The sequence below is a fragment of the Ochotona princeps genome, chromosome 22, assembly GCF_030435755.1.
Source record: "Ochotona princeps isolate mOchPri1 chromosome 22, mOchPri1.hap1, whole genome shotgun sequence".
NCBI classification, from domain to species: Eukaryota; Metazoa; Chordata; class Mammalia; order Lagomorpha; family Ochotonidae; genus Ochotona; species Ochotona princeps.
Window position 1 is genome coordinate 20,929,171 of NC_080853.1, and position 21,445 is coordinate 20,950,615.

Below are 21,445 nucleotides of genomic sequence, written 5' to 3' on the forward strand. Positions count from 1 at the left end.
GGAGAGAAAACAGGAAATGGTTTTGTTGGCGATGCTGGCCCAGTGACCCCGGATCCGGACCACAGGAGAGATTTTTAACAAGCCCAGTTCCCAGAACAGAACCTGCCGAGAGAAAGAAAAGAAAGCAGGCAAGGAAGAAAAAAAAAAAAAAAAAACCTCCCTGCTGGAAAAAACACATACCAAGATTAAAATAATATTTGGCACTTACGTCGCACTTTTAAAATTCTTCAAACGCTTTATAAACACTAGCTAATTAATTAAGCTGCCTAAATCTGGCTGCAGTTGGTGGAGAGACTGAGGAGCTGTAAGGAGCTGGAGTGGAGGGAGGCGGAGTTTGGGGGTGTGGAGGACAGCATCTACTGGATTGCAGATTTTATTGTCACCCACCGGGAGTGTGATTGCAGGCCCCGGCTTGCTCTGTCCCGCGGCTCGCGCTCCCTCTCTGACTGCTGACTCATGGCCTGGTGTGGTATTATTGATAAGGATAATAATAACCATGCTCTGCTCCAGGCCTATGCCAACTCCCAGATGTGCCAGGGTTAGCTCCATGCAACAGATGAGGAAAGTGGATCAGAGAGGGTGTTCACCCAGGGTCAAAGGGCAAATAAAACCCGTTTCATTCACTGAGCAGTGTGTCCACATGGCTTCTATTTCTTGAGGACCCAATATGTGCCAAGATGCTGCTCTGAGCAAGAATAGCAGGGGCTGACTCTGTCATGGGGTGACCCTGTCCTGCTACACGAGGAATACAGGTGTGTCACAGTAATGGGATTAGGGGGCAACTTTTTAAAACTTCATTTATTCATTAGAGCAACAGAGAGAGACACACACAGAGCTTCCATCTGCTGGTTCTTTCCTCCAAATGGCCACTATAACCAGGTCTAGGCCAGACCAAAGCCAACAGCCTGGATCTCCATCCAAATCTGCCCTGGATGGCATGGGTCCACGAACTTGGGTCATCTTCTGCTACCTTCCTAAGGAACTGGATTGGAGGTGGAGCAGCCAGGCCACAGAACCTGGGATGGTGATGTAGCAGACAGAGGCTTAAACCCCTGTGCCACATTTAAGCAGCACCTGTGTAGCAGGTGCGCCTGCATGGCTCTGTCACAGTCCTCAGGTCTGCTGGGGTGGATGCCAGCACCCCGCTTTGGATGACAGAAGGGAGACCCAGAAGATGGGCATGCTCTGCTACCTGAGGAGAGCCTGTACTGCCCAGGATTGCTGGCCCCAGCAAGTACCGTTTCAGGTTCATCCAAACCACCATGTTCAAGTGCAGGGCCTCTGCTGTCCCTGGGTGGCTGCCTGTCCCTTCAGCATGCTCCTCGCACCATCCCTCCCGACCCTGGCCACCAGCCCCACCCCTCCCGGGGCTGGCTGACACTGGCTAAGCCCCTACCCTTTGAAGGCTGGGGTTGCTTTCTAGTACCCGCTAAGGCCTTGGCAATATAGGGTTTGTTCTTGGAGACTCCATTCAGCTGCCAGGAGAACCAAGCCTTAAGGGTGAGCCTTAGCTGGGGTGGAGTGGAGCGGTGGAGGAGAGAGGCAGGACCTGTCTGGAGGCCCTGAGTGTGCCCACGCTGAAGGCAGTGTGGGTGATGGGCCTCCCTCCCCTTGAGTACTCACGTTGGCCTGAGGGATGGTGCCAGTCCACCAGGTGATAGGCACCTGCTTGGGCAGTTCTCTCCTGCCCGACTAGAGCCAGTGGGGACATCTGTACACACCTGACTACACCCAAAGTGGTCCAGGACAGGCAAGACAAGGGCACATGGTAGAGTCAGTGGAGAGATCACCTGTTCCCTTGTGTACCAGTCTACCACTCTGTCTCCCCTTCCTTCTCCCTCACCTGTCTCCCTCTCTTTGTTTCTGTGTCTCTTTGTGCCTCTATATCTGTGGGTTCCACATTACACATTCAACAAAACAACTCAAAGGGGGCCCGGCGCAGTGGCCTAGCTCGCCTTGAACGCACCAGGATCCCATATGGGAGCTGGTTCTAATCCTAGCAGCTCCACTTCCCATCCAGCTCCCTACTTGTGGCCTGGGAAAGCAGTCTAGGATGGCCTAAAGCCTTGGGACCCTGCACCCGCGTGGGAGACCTGGAGGAAGTTCCTGGTTCCCAGCTTCGGGTTGGTGCAGCACCAACATTGCGGTCACTTGGGGAGTAAATCATCCAATGGAAGATCTTCCTCTCTCCTCTCTGTATATCTGACTTTGCAATAAAAATAAAAATAAATCTTGAAAAAAAATTGAAGGTGTCGTTGGGCCAATGATGGTCATGTCTGGATGGCATTTTTCCTTGTTATTCCTCCCTAAACAGCACCATGTTACAGTTGTTTACATGACATTGACGCTGTGTTAAATATCACAAGCATGCGCTGTCACAATGGGAGGGACATGTGGCTGAGGTGTGGGCTGTGCTGGATGGCTTTGTGGATGGGCATCTGTGATGCTCTCATGGTGATGTCCCCACAGTGAGGACAAGTCTAACCCTGTGCTTCCCCGACCTTGCATCCCTGTTGTTGGGCAACATGGAGCTGTGGCCCAGGGACGATTCCAGGTTTCAGACAGGAGGTGTGGGCTTGGTACCAACGTCACACTGCTTCCTATGTGGGACCTGCCCGACCTTGCATGCGGTGTCTACAAGGGACCTGGAGTCTGTCCCCCGTGCATCCAGAGGGACAGCTGTGTCTTTCACCTGGCTTATTACCCTCGGGTCTTTCTCCCCCGACCCCTCCTTGTTTGGAATCAGGAGCCTGCCTGAGCCTCAGAGGCTGTCGCCTCGCAGCCACCGTCCACACCCCCACACCATACCCCAAGCATCTCCTGCCACCTCGTCCTGCCTGACTTCTCCCTGCATCTTCCCCTCCACTCCCACTCTGTCTACCCTGGGGTCCTGTCTCACCCACCCCGAGAGTCTTCCACCATGGGGCTTCCTTTCTGTAGCTCACCTGTAGGGCCTCCTTCCAACTACACAGCTCAGAAACCCTGGGGGCCTGGACTGGGTGCAGCTCCTATGTGTTCCTACTGTCGGGGACAGGCCTGACTTAAGAGGCCTCAGTGAGGGTTGCTGGAGATGCGGTGTGAGCCACAGCCTGCATCCATGCATTGCTTGTACGATCGTGACAGCCTCCCCCGTCATGGTTCAGGGCCAAGGGCTTTGTTTCTTTCTCCTTGTCTTTCTTTCTCTCTTCCTTCCTTCCTTCCTTCCTTCCTTCCTTCCTTCCTTCCTTCCTTCCTTCCTTCCTTCCTTCCTTCCTTTCTTTCTTTGTTTTCTTTCTCCTTATTCCACCTTCCTTCCTTCCTGTCTCTCTTCTTTCATTTACTTGAAAGCCAGAGTTACACAGTGAGAGAAATCTTGCATTCATTGTTCACACTCCAGATGGTCACAACAGTCAGAGCAGAGCCAGGCCAAAACCAGGAACCAGTAGCTTCCTCCTGGTCTCCCAGATGAGTGGCAGAAGTCCTAGGACTTGGACCGTCTTCCACTGCTTTCCCAGGCACATCAGCAGGGAGCTGGGTCAGAAGCAGAGCAGCCAGAATGTGAACCGGTGCCCACATGAGGGCTTGTATTGCAGGCACTGGCTTTACCTGCAACACCACAGTGCCAGTCCTTCTGGGATCTCGTTTTGATTTCAGAACAAGGCAGGAGGCTAGGGGGTGTCCCACCTATTTATAGATATAAAAACCGAAGCTCATAACCAGTGCAGAAACTAGGGTCCCATGGGAGTAAGGGGTAAGCCAGGGTTTCAGACTAGATCTGGTGGCTCCTAAGACTGGACCATTGTTTGTGACACTTCCTCCTCCAACCCGCAGCATGTTTGCTGTTCCTGGAGCTTGGTAGTGTTGGGCTGTGTTACTGTGTCACAGATGGGGGACCAGGGCTGTGAGGTCTGCAGGGGCCATGCTTTCCTTTGCGCAACAGCTGCCATTGTTGGGGACACTGTTGCGTGTCCTGGAAGCATCTCGGCCACCTGAGAGGTGGCCTCAGGTCTCACAGCTGTCAGCCTCCAAGCCCTGACTCAGGCCCACTTTTTCCTCTTTGTCGATACATAAAGGACATAAAGGCCACACTCAACCTTCCTGATCAGGTTCTGCTTCCTGAGCCAGGCCAGGAACAGATGCCAGTGCTTTGGGGAACCCCTGACACATCAGGCCGCTGCCCACTTCCATGCCTTGCCCAGGCTGCTCCCTCTTTTAGGAACAGGGCCTGCTTCATGCCGATTAATGCGGATTTGAATCCTACCGCCCAACTCAGACATGGCTGTAGTCTCAAGGGCTCAGCACTCAGGGTACCTCAGTTTGCTCATTTGTATCACATCTTGGCCCACAGGCCCATGAGAAGATTAACTGAGATGATAAGTGCAGTGTGCTGAGTGTGGGCTGTGTTGGTGAGTCTTACTGATGCACATGTACAAGGTCTCTGTCTCCTCCCCCGGCAGGGGCAGCAGAGGAGGAGCTACAGGTGACTCAGCCTGACAAGTCCGTGTCTGTGGCAGCTGGAGACTCGGTGACCCTGCACTGCAGCGTAAACACCCTGCTGCCCGTTGGACCCATATACTGGTTCAGAGGGGCTGGGCCAGACCGGAAGATGATCTATGACTTCAAGGGAGGCCAGTACCCCCGAGTCACAAACCTCTCAGATGCCACAAAGCGACAGAACATGGACTTTTCCATCCGCATCAGTGACATCACCACAGCAGACACCGGCACCTACTACTGCGTAAAGTTCCGGAGAGAGGGTGTAGGAGACGTGGAGTTTAAGTCTGGACCAGGCACACAGGTATCTGTTCAAGGTGAGTACAGGCTCTTGGAATTCACCCACACACATCATGTGTGCTTGTAGGGGCACGAAGTGTTTCTGCCTGCTAGGGCCTATGGTTCCTGGCCCTTGGGAGCTGCTGGGAAATTAACCACCTCTGCTTTCTGGGATCTCTGACCTTTGTTTTCACCCCACAATGGGCTCAACAGGAGATTCCCCTCCCTTCCCAAGGGGCCACAAGGCTGGGCCCTGCTGGGATGTTTGTGGAAATGCAGAGTTGTTAATCCCTACAGGGAGAGCTCGGGATAGAAGCTAGACCCAGGTTACAGGAAGTTTGTGGTGTGCAACATTTTGGGTGCTGCATCTGAGGGCAGCAGTGCTGAGCCACTGCCCCGCAGGTGCTTCTGGAAACACCTCCCCTAAAGTGTGCAAGATTTTCAGGGGCGGCGGCTAGAAAGAGTGATCACAGAGAGAGAGAGAAAGAGAGAGAGAGAGCAGCCTACACAGTGTTCCTGCACAGGGCTGGGGAGTCAAGCCTGCAAGGAAGGACTGGGACCCAGACTCGAGTACCCTGCCCCTCACTCACTGTCAGACCTAGAGCCTCTACCCCCCCACTCCCCTCTATGAACCAGAACAGGGCTTGCCTCCCCGAATGATTAGAGATGTGACATTTGCATTCCTTGCCTGTGGCCACCACGGTCTCCATGATCCTATTTCCTGTCGGAATGCTCCTTTTGTAGCCAAACCTTCCCAACCTGAGGTGTTGGGCCCCACAGTGAGGGCAGCCACCAAGCAGACTGTGAACTTCACCTGTAAGTCCCATGGCTTCTCCCCCCGCAACATCAGCCTGAGATGGTTCAAGAACGGGAATGAGCTCTCTGCCTTCCAGACCAGCGTGGAGCCCGCAGGAGAGAGTGTTTCCTACAATGTCTCCAGCACCGCCCAGGTGGTCCTGTCCTCTGGGGACGTATATTCACAGGTCATCTGTGAGGTGGCCCACGTCACACTTCAGGAGGGCCCTCCTCTTCGTGGGACTTTCAACTTGTCTGACACCATCCGAGGTAGATACCATGCCCCTGCCCATGCCCCAATCTGGTCAGCATGCCTGTTCCCTGCCGGCTTTGCTTGGGGCCTAAGATCCTGCATCCAATTCCCAGCACCCTGTCCACTGACCTTGCACCTAAGGGTGCTGGTCATTTCCTGTCCTCTCAGTGACAGCTGCCATTGAGCACCTGCCGTGTGCCAAGCACTATGCAGGTGACTCACTCGTCCTATGATAGCAGAGTGTTCTAGCAGAGCACCTGTGCAGGCCAAGGCCCTGTGCTTGTGACGTCACTGCGAGGCTCTTCCACCTGATTCCAGGATTTGAGCTTGTTGCATCACTCAGTGGCACCCTGATAGGAACTCCCTGTCTTAGCCTTCTCCATGTGTAGTGATGTCACCTGTGTGTTGAGTCCCTTCCTGTTTGCGTGCCTACTGCATGCCTGGCCCTGACCCAGGGGTGCCCTCACCTTGGCAGTGGGAGCCCAGTCACTCAGCTCCTCCTCTCCAGCATCTGTCCGTGCTGTTTCAGTTCCCCCCAGTGTGGAGGTCACACAGCAGCCCGTGGGGACAGGGGCCCAGGTGAACGTCACCTGCCACGTGGACAAGTTCTACCCCCAGCGTGTGCAGCTGACCTGGCTGGAGAATGGAAACGTGTCCCACACAGAGATGGCCTGGACGTTAGTGAAGAACAAGGACGGGACCTACAACCGCACAAGCTGGATCCTGGTGAACAACTCTGCCCACAGGGAGGACCTGGTGCTCTCCTGCCAGGTGGAACATGATGGGCAGCCAGCGGTCACCAAAAGCCACACCCTGCAGGTTTCAGCTCAGCCCAAGGAGCCCGACTCAAACCCCAATACCAGCGATGGTGAGGTCACCCCTCCAGCTGGCCTGGCTCGTCATCCCTTTTTGTTTTTCATGTTGAAAGTAGTGATCATGCATATTGTAGAATTATCTGGAAGTTTGTTAACATGAAGGAGAGTTTTAAAGTCAGCTCCCCACCTCCAAATCCCACCCTCCAAGGCTGGGCACTTGAGGTAGCTTGTGTTTGCCCTCTGGCATAAACAGTTGTGACAGTGCGGGTGGGGCATGTCCATCCTGTTCTTGGAGTTCTCCCTTATGCTTTCTCCCCTAGCAGGTGCTCCTTCCTCTGTGTCCCTAGTGCACTCTAACCTCTAACCACTCTCCTGTGTCCCACTGCAAGGCTTCCCTGCTGGGAGGAAGAGGGGTGTTCTGGTTGTTGCCATGGGCATCGTGTGCCATGGTCAGCAGAGCTGTGGAACTCACTTTCTGGCCACAGGGCAAGCCTGTTTCAAACACATACATGCAGCTCCTCTCCCAGAGAGAGAGGGTGTCACAGTGTCGTTTTATCAGTGCCACTTCCTGCAACACCTGGGTTCTCCAAGAAGTTTGTGCCAAGTGGAATGAAAAGATGAGTTTCTTTGGATGTCAGTCATGCTGAAATCCACACATGCACAGGGTCTTCCAAAGATGGTGGAAATGTAGATCATGAAAAAGTTATGCCTGGATCTCAAACAGGCTTGGCTCTAATTCCATTTTCCCATGAACTGGTGTATCGCTCCTCCTGGAAGTGAAGCAGGCAGTCAGACGCTTAATGCCACCATGCCGTGGCACAACCTTGACAGTGGACTTGGAGTGGAGACTATTTTCTACCTTAATGCATCCTCGGTGTGCTGAAGCAGCCTTCTGATGTCCCCTGGGCTGCAGAGGGAGATAGGACCCATAGGTTTTCATTCTGGCTGTGTGGCAGACTTGCTGTGTGTCCTTGGGGAAGTCAGTGCGTCTCTCTGGGTCCCTTCTGGCTCAGGGTGATGTTAAAGGAGGTAAGTTTGTGACCCTGTGGGTTCTAATTTCAGCTGGGAGCGGTCCTGCCTGTCCCCAGTTCAGCACTGTAGCTGGGGGCCCAGCACACAGTAGGCACAACACAAATACTTGCAGGAGGGGCGAAACAAGTGATTAACTGGAGAACCCACCAAGCTATCCCAATTAGGTTAGATTGTTGCCGGGCCTGGAGAACCAGAGGATGCAGCCTTGGGGAGAAAGTTGCCTAAGATCACCGCAGTAGCTCAGGGCATTGCTCCAGGCTAGGGTCCTGTGCTCTGGGGTTGACCTAGCCTCTATCTGCAACTCAGGGGTCACAGTGCAACCTCCTGTGCTGACTGCCAAACCCATACATGTGGTCCCACACAGCGCAGGGTCAGCCCCTAAGGACACCGCAGGGTCCAGTGGACAGCCACTTGGCGCCACTGCCCTCCATCCTGTCCTCTGCTACTCCAAGCCCCAACACCTGCTGACTCAGAGTTTCAGGTGGCGCTCTGTGGTTTTCTCCAGGTGAGAAGGAACAAGTTTCGGTTCCTCAGGAGGCAAATCCCTGCCCACATCCTGTGTTGGGCTTCCTCCTGAGCCCTCAGCAGTAAACCTTTGCCCTGCAGCCCATCCTCGTCCCCTGCTCGAGTGGGTGGGGCCTGCAGGCATGCAGCTGCAGACCCTGTATGCCTGTGCTTGGGTATGCAGCCCCAGCCAACAAGTGCTCACTGCTGCCTCCACTGCCTGCAAGGTGGTGGGTTACTGGGGTAGGGGTCTCAAATTCTCTGTTGTTGATGTACATGCCTGAGGTCTCTTCTCCGTGTGGTCTCCAGGCCAAAATGACAGTTGGAGCATCTTCATTGTGGTGGGTGTCGTGTGCGCCTTGCTGGTGGTCCTGCTGATGGCGGCCCTCTACCTCCTCCGGATCAAACAGAAGAAAGGTGGGTGCTCCCCTTCTGTGCCCTAAGAGTTCCCCCACCCTTCCCTGTCCTGGGCTGTCCTGGTCAGAGGCAGTGGCCACAAGCTGCTAGGAGAATCATTGACTTTCAGTAACAGAAAATCAGAAACAGCAATGCTAGGGCTGCTGTTGGCAGCCTTGCCATGTTGGTATCTGGATGGACCATCCCATCTCTGCCTCCTGGCTCCCATCCCAACCCCAAGTTGGGGAGCAGGGAGCTGCCCGGATAGCAGCCGGGGACCTGGAGGTTCTTCCTACCCAGCTCAGGGGAAGCAGAGCTGTACCAGGAGCCAGCTGCATTCGGCTCTTCTGTGCGCAGTGGTCAGGGCTGGACCCTTGGCCTGGAGGCTAGACAGGAGTAGGGCTGATGACACCGCCTTCTGCCAGGGTTGTTGGGAGGCCTCGCTGAACGTGAAACATTAGGAAAGGACCTGGCACCTGACAAGTGCTTGAAGAATGTCCACTCCTTTGAGCATTGTTTGTGAGCCCAGAAACATGACCCCGCCATCCCAAAAGCCTCTCATAGGAGCAAGGTGCATGGCCTTTGATTTCCCCAGGAGGAAGTGCCCGCCTTCAGCTCAGAACAGCTTCCCTGTGTTTATGTGCATGTGTGTGAGCCTTTGCATGCATGCCTGAGTATGGAGTTGTTGTGCAGGGTGGGGTGTTGGGGGTGGGAACAGTATCATGACAAGGCCTCTGATGTTGAAACCAGGCTAACCAGTCTTCCAGACCCCTGCATATCCTCCAGTCCATATATTCAGCCTCCATTTCATCATCTATAAAATGGATTAAGCGAGAGCTGTCTTGGAGGATCATTAGGTAATACAAATAGGTGCTTGTGAAATGATGGTCTGACCCCTCCCAGGACCTCAGTCAGTGCACGTTGTCTTGCCACTGCACTCTTGCAGGAGGCAATTTTACACCATGTGATAGAAATACATCTGAACCCAGCATATACATACATGTGCGCACACACACACACACACATACCCTATATGCAGTTGGAGCTGGTTCTTTCCATCGTATCCTGTTCTCTTTGCTGTTGAAATTGTTGCAGTGATGCATCCCTTCTGCGGCCTCCCCCCACCGCCCTGGGTCCCCTTCCCCGCTGAGCTGGCCAGCAGGACACTGCCCTGAGAACATGGCTGAGCCTTTGCTTTCTGCCTGGGAGGCTGGAGTCAGGCCTGTTTTTTTTGCAGAAGGTTCCAGCTGTCCTGGCAGACCTGCCCTAAAGTCCCTGCAGACATGCATGGGAGGGTACTCTGAGGATGCATTAGTGGTAGCACCATCATGAGACCCCAGCCATGCTTCCCAAAGTTCAGCCCCAGACCCACGCCAGGCTCCTGACACATGTCAGCTCGTTACTGAGGCTTTGGCATCAGCACCCCAGTGCTGAGCGTGAGTCTGTGCACACAGCCCGGCTCTCACATGGGGACGTGCAGTGACAGCCAGCACTCCCTCGTGCACACACTGCTTGTGGTGCTTTGCCGTACTAACACCCCCGCCTACCCCTGGAGGAGCGTACCTAATCCCAATTTATAGGCAAGAAGACTGAGGTTTGGGAAGGTTAGGAAGTCACTCAACACCTCACAGCTGGTAAGTGGTGGGGCTGAAATTCCAACTCAGGGACCTCCTTCAGGACCCTTTGCACACCGCCTCCTTCCATTCTAACCAGGCATCCCTGAACAGGGCTGCCCGACCATGTGATATGTCCTACCCAGGCTTCTCTGTAAGAAGGGTTAAGTAACATCTGTCTTGGCACTAAGTCTCTGAGCCAAACCAATGCTTGCTAGTTTGGGAAACGGTGAGAGATACATTGATGGACACCCAGCCCAAGCCTGCAAGGTCTAGATACTCAGAGAGGGGACACGACCCACCCTGGGTCACCCAGCAAGTGGACCGATGGCAGGTCCAGGGTTCACAGCTGCTCCCCTGGAGGGAAGGGCCCCACCTGGACCCTGTGCTTGCAGCAAGGTGTGTGGCTGCATGAGAGGTGTGGCTACTGCAGGCCCCTGAGTGACTCCTGGGAGTTGGGGAGCAGCAGGACCTGAAAGGCAAGAGAACCCTCCCACACTAAACTGGGTTCTGTGGGTCTGATTTCAACCATTCCTTTGCCCTCACTAAGAATGTGACGGCACAAGTATATTCCTGGGTAAGCGACTGACTCGTGTCTCTTCTCTTCCAGCCAAGGGCTCCACTTCTTCTACAAGGTAGGTGCTTTCCTCCTCACTGTTGTCATCATCCCTCCCCCTAGTGTGCTGCACATCAGCCACTGCCCCTGCTAGTGTGTGCGTGAGCCCTCCTGTTGTGCCAAGGTCTTGGCAGGATGGCCCGGGGGAACCCCTGGTAACCTCGCGCACTTCCTTGTGAGCTCAGCGGTGGGTGTTGTGTCCCCCAGGGTCAGGGGTTTCCTGTGATCCATCCCGGGGCCCCTCAGGAGCCTCTGCACCTGTCCCCTACTATAACCCAGCCCTCTTGATGTCGGGGCTCATGTCCCTTAGACTCACAGCTAGCAACAACATGGCACTGTGCCCGGAATGGTAAAGGTTGAATGAACAGCACAAATGCAACCCCTAACCACTGGAGCAACCACCTCTCCTCTGACTCCTGAAACTCCATCACTGGCAAATATCTTATTTTGTTCTGTATTTTTTTTCCTGTTGTCATCATAGAAGACTTATTTCCTTATTTGAAAGGCAAAGTTATACAGGAAGAGAGAATGAGATCCTCCATCTGCTGGTTCAGTCCCCCAGATGGTAGCATTGACCAGGGCTGGGCCAGACCAAATCCAGGAGTTTCTTCCTGGTCTCCCATGTGGGAGCAGGGACCCAAGCACTTGGGCTGTCTTCTGTTGCTTTGCCGGGCACAATATTAGGGAGCTGAATTGGAAGTGGAGCAGCCGGGACCCAGACCAGTGTCCCTATGGGATGCCGGTGTTGCAGCCGGTGGCTTTACTTGCTATGCCCCAGCACCGATCCTGTGTTGCTTCTTATCTCTTATCTCCCTGATTAGACAAGATTTTTCCGGAAGCAGCGGGCAGCATCAGTAAATCATCCTGACAGCAGCCGTCACGGGGCCGTTGGTGGAGCGCCTGCGTGTTCCCTGCCCTCCCTGTGCCTTCACTGTCAATTAGCGCCTGGGTGACTCGCATCCTTGCCAGGACCCCTGTGTGCTGGCCCTGTTGTGTGGAGCAGGGCATCTCATGCTTGGCCATGCGCAGTAGATACCAGGCGGGTTGGGTCTGACCCAGGGTGCCAGGCCCCACCCCTGAAGCTCTGTTCACTCTTCTGTTTGGGGCAAGTTTAGGAGCGGAGGCTTCGTGGCCAAACCGCAAACCTGGGCTCTTGCCCCACCGGTGGGTTACAGTCCCTGTGATGTGGTTGGGGATGTGAAGCCACAGCCCCGGTCTCCGGTGATCTCGCCCCGGCTCCACAGCCTCCTGCCACCTCTTCTGCTGCCATTTTCAGCCTGGGTTTTATTTTTCCAGAGTCAGTCTGTTGAGGGAGCCATGGGAACGCTCGCTCCCTTTCATCTCTCAGCCTGAGTGAGTTCCAGTATGCAGGCCTGGTGGTTTCCCAGCCTCAGTGTGAGCTCCCTGCAATCAGATGCTTTTCTAGAGGATGCTGGCCTGCGGGATAGGCACACACCCAGCAAGTGTGCAGGGCTGTGGACAGAAGGGTCCACTGCTGTGAGCCCCTGGAGGGGGCTCACAGCAGTGGACCCGGCTGCTTATGACTTTCTGGGTGCCCAAGGTAAAGCAGTATCTGGCCTGTCAGGGTCCACCTAACTCCGATTGCTGCCTTATCCTGGACCTGTTCAGCCATCCTACGCTTTCTTGTCAGAGATTGGCTGCATTTATTCTTGGAGTATCCAGGGCTTCCCGGATTCTTTCCCATATACAACTTGAGCCCAGCTGAGTACTTCCAGCTCTCGAGCTTGCCAGGGGGGACAGGAGACATAATAGCCCTAGCCTCCTGGCCCTTAGGGTCCAGTAGAAGATGCGATTGCCCCTTCATTCCACAGAAGCTTATAGAGCATGGGCAGTGTGCCAACCCCATGTCAGGTGTTGTGGCCTCAGTGGCCAGTGAGATGGGTCTTGTCCCTCCTCATGTGGAGCCCATGGGCCATAGGGGAGACAGGTGACAGAAGACACTTGGAAGATCCAGAAGTGATGCGATGCGGTGACCGACAGAGCCACATAACAGGATGGAGCAGAGCTGGGAGGCGGAGTGCAGCGAGCAATCCCAGAAGGCTTGCCTGAGGAAGAGGCACTTTAGAAGACAGCTGAAGGGAGGCCAGCTGCAGCTGCAGAGCTATCTGGGGCAGGAATAGACAGAGGGAGGAGCCAGAGCCCAGGGCCCGAGGCAGGGACAGTTGGACGAGAACATGAAAAAGAGGAGGCTGGGGCAGCTGGAGCCCAGAGAGGGAGGGGGCGGCGACCTTGCCATGCCGGGCCTCACCTTCAGAATAGGGATGGAATCCGTGGCAGGCATGGTGAAAGAGCCAAGCTTTCTGAGTCAAAGATACTGTAACACTACTCCCAAGGTTATGTTTGTGTTTCAGAGTTTTGTATTTATTTGAAAGTCACCACAGATGTGTGTTGGGAGGGGGGCTGGGTCTTCAAGTTGCTAATTTGCTGCCCAGGTGTCTGCAGCAGCCAGTGCTGGGCCAGACCACAGCCAGAAGCTTCATCCAGGTCTCCCACATGGGTGGCATGGGCCCAAGGACTTGGGCTATCCTCCACTGCTTTCCCAGACCACTGATGGGACTTGGACTAGCCAGGCCATGGATTGATGCCCATATGGCACCACAGTCAGCAACTCCACGCACTGTACCACAATGCCAGCACCCACTGTTTCTACATTTTCAATGTGTGGTAGGGGTGGAGACAGAGTGGCCTAGAGGAACCTGGGGAGCCAGTAGGGTTGGGGTGACAGTGGCTGCTTGGTACTGTTTGGTGGATTTGCCATGAGTGCTGGAGGGTGAGGGGAGGAGCTTTGGGGCACTCATGCACTGGCCTCAGCATGGGAGAAACAGCGGTGGTGACGCTGGCTGAGATGGAACGATGGGAGGAGGCGGATACGGCAATGTGGGTAATGGACAGTCAGAACTACAGTTTACGAAGAGGAATTAGCATTCTGAGAACGGAATCCGGCCTCTTGGGGAAGCTTTTCCAGGAAATGATCATTTACAATAGGAGCAGGAGGGCCCGGCACTGTGGTGCAGTGGGTGAAGACCTATCTGCAATGCCAGCATCCCATGTAGACGGTGGTTTGTGTCCCAGTGGCTCCATTTCCTATCCAGCTCCCTGCCGATGGCCGGGGCAAAGCAGCAGAGGATGGTTTTAGACCCCTGCTGCCCACGTGGGAGACCTGGATGAGATCTTTGGCTCCTGGTTTCTGCCTGGTCTTGTGGCCTTGTGGCCGTCTGGGGAGTGACCCAGATGATCATTTCTATTTCTCCCTGCTTTACTGCAGCTCTGGTTTTCAGATTTTTAAAGAAGTCTTTAAAAAAAAAGAAAGAGCTGAGGGAAGAGGAGAGGTAAAGCAAATGACGAGGCAGGGAGGGCTGAGTGTGTAAAGGCCCTGGGGCAGTCTGACCAGCATTCCTCCGAGTCCCCTCTCCCCGTGGGTACAGCCTGGCAGACAGCCAGCTGCAGAAGCCACAGATGAAAATGTGCAAGGAGTTGTGAGATCATCAGGAAAAGTAGCCCATCCAGGCTGGCACCGTCAGAGAAGCCTAACATTGGTCTTGGATCCTGAAGGGTTTCGCCAAGGTTTCTGGAGGGAAAATGGGACAGAGTCATCCAGAGCTGCTGTTGAAGCCTGAAGTGTATGGCATTAAGACATCCTCTGGGAATACCGGGTGGGTGGGTTAACTAGGGAAGGTCACAAGCTAGACCACCCAGGCCTTCAGAGCACGGTGATGAGTTGGACTTAAGGCTGGTAGGCTGTGGGGAGCCCTTGGCAGGACTGTGGAATCTCTGCCCAGAACCATCCCTATGCCTGGAGAGCCCTTGCTGTGGCCACGGTGGCTGAGAAGAGGCATGTCCACACGGCAGGTCTCTGAGCCAAGCCTGGTGCCAAGTCCATTAGTAACCCTGTGCCAAGCCCCACTGCTCACTCCTGACCTAAGTCAGGCTCGCATCCTGAGGTGCTCACTGGAGACTCTCTGTGACCCCTGCCCAGCTGCTTATCACCCTGACCATGAACCTTCCTGAGCCCAGCCATTACCCCTGAGCACAGAACCAGGTACACAAGTGGCTTCTTTGATTAACCAGGACACCTTGGCTTTGATCCTTTATTATGATTATGATTATTATAATTATTTTGTTATGATTTGTTTGGAAAGCAGAGTGATAGATTTTCCATCTGCTGGTTCACTCCCCAAATGATTGCAGCAACCATGGCTGAGCCAGGCTGAAGCCAGGAGCCAGGAGCTTCCCATCTGGGTCTCCCACGTCTCTGCTGCCTTCCCAGGCACAGGAGCTAGGTCAGAAATAGAGCGGCTAGGACTGGGACCAGCGTTTCATGTGAGAGTGCCAATGTCTCAGGTGGCAGTATTACCAGCTGAGCCACAATGCTGGCCCCACGCTCTTCCTTTCAGTAGCAGTAGCACATAGACGTTTATAATAGAACATTTGGAGAATAGGGGAAACCAAAATGAAGAACATACCCACGAAGATCATGATTGTTGTTAGCATTTTGCTGTTTCCTGCTGGCGTTATCCACACATTTTTCATAATTGAAATCACCTACAGAGAATGCCGCTTTTCCCACTTATCATTTTTAATGTAATCATTTGCAAGTTTTTAAAATCTCATACATTTTTAAAAATCTTTATCTGCAGGCATATCCCAGTTTCCTAAGCCAGCCCTAAGTATCAGAGCCTGAAGATGTAGCCCTCCCTCCCTTCTCCATCCCTTCCCCTCTCCCCCTCACTTCCCCAGTAACTGGGATTTCAATAGAGCAAGCTTTTGTCTCCTTCCAGTTCTGCCCAGTATCTTGCAATTACAGGTCAGACCTCAAGACCCCTCTGAGTCCTTGACTTTGGCCACTGCTTCCCCGAAGGCTTGCCCTGGCTGTGTCCCTGGCCAGCAGTGACCAAGTCTCCCAGTTAACTTTCATCACCCCTAACCTCAGCTAAACTTGAGGTTTGGAAAGATGGTGTCCCTGCCAACCCAGCAGGTCAAGAAATAACCATCACCTTGCTTACAGTCCCTCTGTAGCAACAGCCACCTCCTTGTCCAAACAATTTGCTTGTGTTTCTGTCAGGAAGCATTCAGCCCTGTCCTCCCCAGCGCTAGGAAGTGAAGCCTAAATGTTATTCTTATCAATTTGCATGAGCACTCGAGATAGTGAGGGTATTTTTATCTGCATGTCTCTTTCCTTTTTAGGTTGCATGAGCCCGAGAAGATCGCCAGAGAAATAACCCAGGTACGGTCCTCTGTGAGACACCCCTCCTGGGGACAGCCCGGTGGCGTGATGTCCTGCTGTCAGCTGGAGCTACAGATCACCGTGCTAAATTAAGACTCAGTACCCAGGGCGGGAGGGTGGCAACTGCGGACGAGCCCTTAGATTCCTCCTTCCCCAGAGTCCTCTGCCTGTCCCTACCCTCTGCTCCAGTCCCAGGGTGTCTGTGGCAGTGTCCTCTACTCCACGCTACCATTGCACAACTATAAGGGATGCTCTTCACATTCCCAGCCTGGCCCCTGGGAATGCTGTCTTCCCTGCCTCCAGGCATCTGCCCAGGCTAGCCTCTCCGCCTAGAACCCCCATCCATTCCCTTTCGTGGCCCTGCTCCAACATAGAACAGCCCAGAACAACCTGGTGCCTTTGCTTTGACAGTCTGCACTGTGTCATTGGTGACCTCACACAAGGACCGCCCCCGCCCCCCTCGCCAAGTAGGTTTTCTCCTGCACTTGCAGGCAGCGTGGCCAGGCCTGCTTCACTGTCAGACCTCAGAAGCAGAGGGCTCATGGTGTCAGGCCCTGCTCTGAAGCCGGCAGCCGGAAAGCGACAGCTGTCCTTGACACGTTTGCCCCCTCAATTGTCCTTGTTTCTGCTGCTAATGGGCTGAAGGCGCGGGGCTGGGGAGAGGTGTCTGGAGGCATTTGTTGGGGTCTAGAGGCATTTCAAGCCGGAATGCCTTGGTTTGCTCTGCTGACCTTGGCTGCAGCAGCCCAGGGACATGGGGCCTCTAGTCAAGAGGGAGGTAGTCCTTCTCCCTGGTTATTTTGCCTGTGGTCTTCCTCCTGGAACCTTCTGGGGCAAAGGAGGATGATGGAAAGAGTTGTTCCCTGACATCTGCTGAGCCCTGCTCATTGCCAGGACCTGGGCAGCAAGCAGGAGAGGCACAACCCCGTTTCTTGGGGCCTGGCGGCCTTCTGCCTGGCATACCAATGCCAGATGCCAATGCCCACCAGGTACCTGTGTCCTGTTCCTGGGACTTCCTGCACAGGAGCTTGTGCGAATGCAGATTGGATACTGAGAAGTTGTGCAGGAAGATCACCCGATAGACTTGGGGTGACATTGATCGAATCGAGCCCCTGCCCCAGGTCCCAGTGGCCTTTCCTATAAAGTAACTTCTTCCAGGCAGGGCTGTGGTGAGGCCCAAGTGAGGCATCCACGTGACACTGTGGCACTCACAAGCCCTGGGGACAGAGGTCGGCAGCTGCTATCATGTGATACCTCAAAGCTGCGAGCATGGCATCCATGCCAGGTGCAGGCGTTGAGCCACACGTGAGGGGCGTACTTGGGTTTGCTAAGTGTTCAGGGGTTGCTAATCCTTATGGAAAGCAGCGCAGTCCATGCCAGGCTCTGTTTGCAGTGTTGGGCCTGGCTTAGCTCATTGGAGTCTCAGAGCAATACTGGCAGGAGATGCTGTCATTCTCCCCACTCTTGTGGTGGGCAGACGGAGGCCTGGAGATGTTACATGAATTGCCTAAAGCCTCTGCAAGAAAGCAGGACAAGATTCAGGCCCAAGGTTCTGACTCAAGAAGTGTCATCTGTGATTGGCAGGCAATGGTCTTGGTCTCTCATGGACGCCAGGGGAAGGGGGACAGGACACCTTCAACAGACAACAGGGAGCTTGAGGGAGGGCCACGGGGAGACTGAGGCATGGTACCCCATTAATGGGGAAGCCCCTCTCTTTTCAGATCCAGGACACCAACGACATCAATGACATCACCTATGCAGACCTCAACCTGCCCAAGGGGAAGAAGACAGCTCCGCGGGCCGCCGAGCCCAACAACCATACAGAATATGCCAGCATTCAGACCGGCCCTCCGGTCACCTCGGAGGACACCCTCACTTATGCCGACCTGGACATGGTGCACCTCAACCGCACCCCAAAGCCGCCGGCCCCCAAGCCGGAGCCGTCCTTCTCTGAGTACGCCAGCGTCCAGGTGCAGAGGAAGTGAATGGGACTTCCGGCTGCTCTTGGTCCTGTCCCCAAGAGCTTTCCTGTCCCGCATGGAGCAGCCATGTTGCGGACAGCCAGCCCAGGTTCCCGGAGGGCCGGGCGGTGGGGCTCTTCTGTCCTCAGCCCTTGTCTCTGCAGGGCAGCCATGGGCCCCCATTCTTGCCACATACCGGAAACTGGAGTTGCTGAACTAGTCAATGAGATGGACCAGAGCTGGAGTTCTCCGTGCCTCTGTCCTCCAGAGCGTGTGTCTGAGTCATGGTTGTGGGGGCCCTGGACAGACCTCGTGCATCTTACAAAACCTGATCTTCCAGGGGGCGGAAATAAACACCCAGCTTCCCACCACCCTCCCCAGTGAGTGGCTCAGGGGAGCTCTTTCCTTTTAGCTCTCTTGGCCCCACCCACAGAGAAGCTGAAACAAAACTGATACTTGGTGGGGTTGCTGCCCCAAAGCCTCCTAGGAGGATGAGCCACACGCCCTGGGGGAGAAGGGGCCCCTCGAGGAACACTCCAGTTCCCCGCCCCCACCAAAGGACCTCAAGACAAAATCCCCTCTTGGGGAGCTCCTCCGCACTTCCCCAGGGACCCGCGGCCCCACCCTGCCTTTCTCAACCTGAGCTTGCTTGCTGCAGCCAGCACTAACTCAGCACCAACTCACTGGGGACGCCTGTAAATTACTGAGAAATGTGAAACGTGCAATTTTGAACCTGAGCTGTTAGAAAACTTGATCTGTGCTGTTGCGTTTGAGTTTGGTTTTGTTTTTTGTTTTTGTTTATTTCTTTCTTGAAGCTGGAGCAGCATTTTCCTTGCTCTTTGTCCTGTGTTAACGTCCATGGTCAGATCTTGTGCAGTCCGAGGTGTCGCCATTTGTCATCCTAGAGGGATTTTTCTGATGGCAAAATCGCAGCCTTCCAGAGCCCTGAGTAGCCGGAGGGAGTGCTTGTTTGGCCGCTCCGTGGACTTGACAGTGACCCCACCAAGCTGTGTGCTGCTGCTTTCCACAGCCCCATTGTGCTTAGTCCAACCTGCCCAGGGGTTCTCCAGGCCACCTCTGTCTTGGCCAGAGCTGTTGCCTCCTTCTGCCCGTGTGTAAAGAGGGGAAGGGGCAGTGATGCCTTCCTAGCCATCCCTCACCTGCAGTGTCGGCCTACAGACTGCAGCACCCTCCCCTTCCAGCTCTGCAAGTGGATTGCTAAAGGCAGAGCCTCCCATTTGTGCTCTCACACCCTGTTGGGATCACACTGCACCAGGTACCAGGTACCACCAGGGCTGTGCTGCTGAGCGCTAGGGCCAGTCTACTTTCTATCCCTGTCTCAGGAGGTTGGGCAGAAGCTGCTACCCTCTTACCTTCTGGCCCTGTGTGTTGGGTGAGGCCTGGCTAGGCCTAGGGCATGCAGTGCTGGAGGCCCCTGTTTATTCTGTCTTGGGCACCAAGATTCACAGCCCCCCCATAGCACAATGCCCAAGAATTCCGTTCAGGCTGTTAGAGCAAGAAGCCAGCTTCTGCTCATGGCTGCTCCAGCTCACAGGGGAGGCCTGGCGGGTCTCATCATGGCACCGCCGCAATAAGTTAGCCCAGCCGGCCAGTCGCATGGGCAGCTTCCACTCACGCATGGAGACCAGAGCTCAGTGGCCACAAGTAGCCACAGGGACCCAGCCACCTGCTAAGGCCACGTCCAACATCATCTCCCTCCCTGCTGCTTTCTAGACAGCACACGCCTGTGCATGCGCACATGCGCACATGCGGGCGTATGATGTACACAAAAGGATTTTCCAGGAAGGTTTTCTTGGTGCCATTTTCATTTTGTTTTATTTTTCATTTTTGGAGGGGGGCGGGATGAGGGGAAGAAGACCAAGCAAGACAGAAAGCTTTCGCCTCCGCCCGACAGCCTGGGAGAGTCCCAGCACCTTGTGTATGGAAGCCCAGGAAGAGGAAGAGGTTAAAGGAACACTGCGGAAGGAGCGTGGTTTGGGGAGTTTATTTTAAGACCGCTGGGAAGGAAACAGGCCCCGTTTTGTATATAGTTGCAACTTAAACTTTTTGGCTTGCAAAATATTTTTGTAATAAAGATTTCTGGGTAACAGGGACTCCCTCGGGTGTGAGTGTCCTTCTTGTTGTGTGTCTGTCCTGGGGGCTTCCTCGAAGGCTGGCTGTCGTCCCCCACAACAGCGGATGTGGTCCCAGGGCTGGGGATCCAGCTGCAGCATGGGATGCCCTCTGGACATGAAACATCACTTCCTCCAGCTGAGAGAGCTGGCGCAAGCATGCAGGCAGTCACGTGTGAACCTGGCTGTGCCGCTCTGTGGCTGTGGGAGTGCAGACACCTCACTGTCCCCTCCTCTGCATGATGGGACAGCACCACACCCCTCCCAGTGCCGTCACTGTAGGTTCTGAGCCCCAGGCTTGGCAAGTGGAAAGCCCTCAGCAAGCTGTGGGACTTCCTGCCTGCACGAACCCTCCACAGGTGACTGCCTGCCCCTCCCACCAGGTGCTCCTCATCACCACACAATCTAGGTCAAGTGTGACTGACACCAGGTGCTCGGTGGATGTTAGTGCCCTCCTCCCCTCACCCCCCCCCCCGCTAAGAGCAGAGTCACAGTGCTAATTACACCATCCTGTTCATGTGTCCACAGCTCATTAACAGTATCTCGTGCTGACTGCGTGTCAGCACTTGACGTGGTCTGACTGCGTTTGGAACCCTAGAACTTGATGAGGTCAGTGATGTGCAACATGCAAGGCACAGAGAAGTGGTGCAACTTAATGCAGGGTTGCACAGCTGATGAGTGATAGTGATAAGACATGAAGTTGCTGTCTGACCTGGGTGCCTGATGCCCACCCACAGAGCTAACGGTCCATACACCATGAACAGGGCACTGACTACGTCAACAGCGAGAGCCAGGGCAAGGGATGTGCCACGTGATCCACAAACACTAATTTGTCCTACCACCACCAAAAGTCAGCTCTGTGTGGCTTACAGGTAAGCACACGGACACTCACCTGTAAGAGAAGCCATTCCGCAGGGTTCCATGGCAGAACCAGGCTTGGAAACTAGAAAGTCTGCCTGTCCCACCTTGCCATTCTTACTGCCTCATTCACTTCTAACTACTGGCAGGCCATGGTTGTGCCAATTCTGCAGGGAAGGAAAGTCAAGGCGTGGGAAGCCTGGCCTTACCCAGTGTTATCTTGAGTCAGGTTGGTTGGGTTCAGTTTAGACCCACAAAAGCCCAGGGAACTTGTCCTCGGCCTAGACCTTATCTGTGTGGTCAGAGGCTTCTAACTTTTGGAATTTGGAGAAGTCCCTCATCTTGCAGGCAGGACCTTGGTCGTGCCCAAGCACTCCACAGATTCCCAGCCTTCAGCCGGAGGGTGTCAGGGTGTGGAGGAGATGAGGGGTGCATCACTTATCCAACACGTGGGCCTCCCTTCTCCACAGCCC

The 21,445-nt window shown here is 54.6% G+C and overlaps 1 protein-coding gene across 5 annotated transcripts in view; it reads left to right on the top strand.

Moving 5' to 3' along the window:
- Positions 1–20,096, top strand: part of LOC101520581 (tyrosine-protein phosphatase non-receptor type substrate 1) — a 34,350-nt gene extending 14,254 nt beyond the window's left edge. For 3 of the 5 annotated variants that reach the window (XM_058679440.1, XM_058679439.1, XM_058679441.1), the window contains exons 3-9: positions 4,437–4,790; positions 5,497–5,817; positions 6,330–6,668; positions 8,461–8,568; positions 10,771–10,795; positions 15,982–16,021; positions 17,743–18,441. In XM_058679440.1, coding sequence (XP_058535423.1) covers positions 4,437–4,790; positions 5,497–5,817; positions 6,330–6,668; positions 8,461–8,568; positions 10,771–10,795; positions 15,982–16,021; positions 17,743–18,006 — 1,451 coding nt within the window. In that variant the 3' untranslated portion in view covers positions 18,007–18,441. Of the gene's footprint in view, positions 1–4,436; positions 4,791–5,496; positions 5,818–6,329; positions 6,669–8,460; positions 8,569–10,770; positions 10,796–15,981; positions 16,022–17,742; positions 18,442–19,836 lie in introns of those variants that run through there. The other 2 variants (XR_009247439.1, XM_058679442.1) reach the window with 2 other exon arrangements.
- The last annotated feature ends 1,349 nt before the right edge of the window (positions 20,097–21,445 follow it).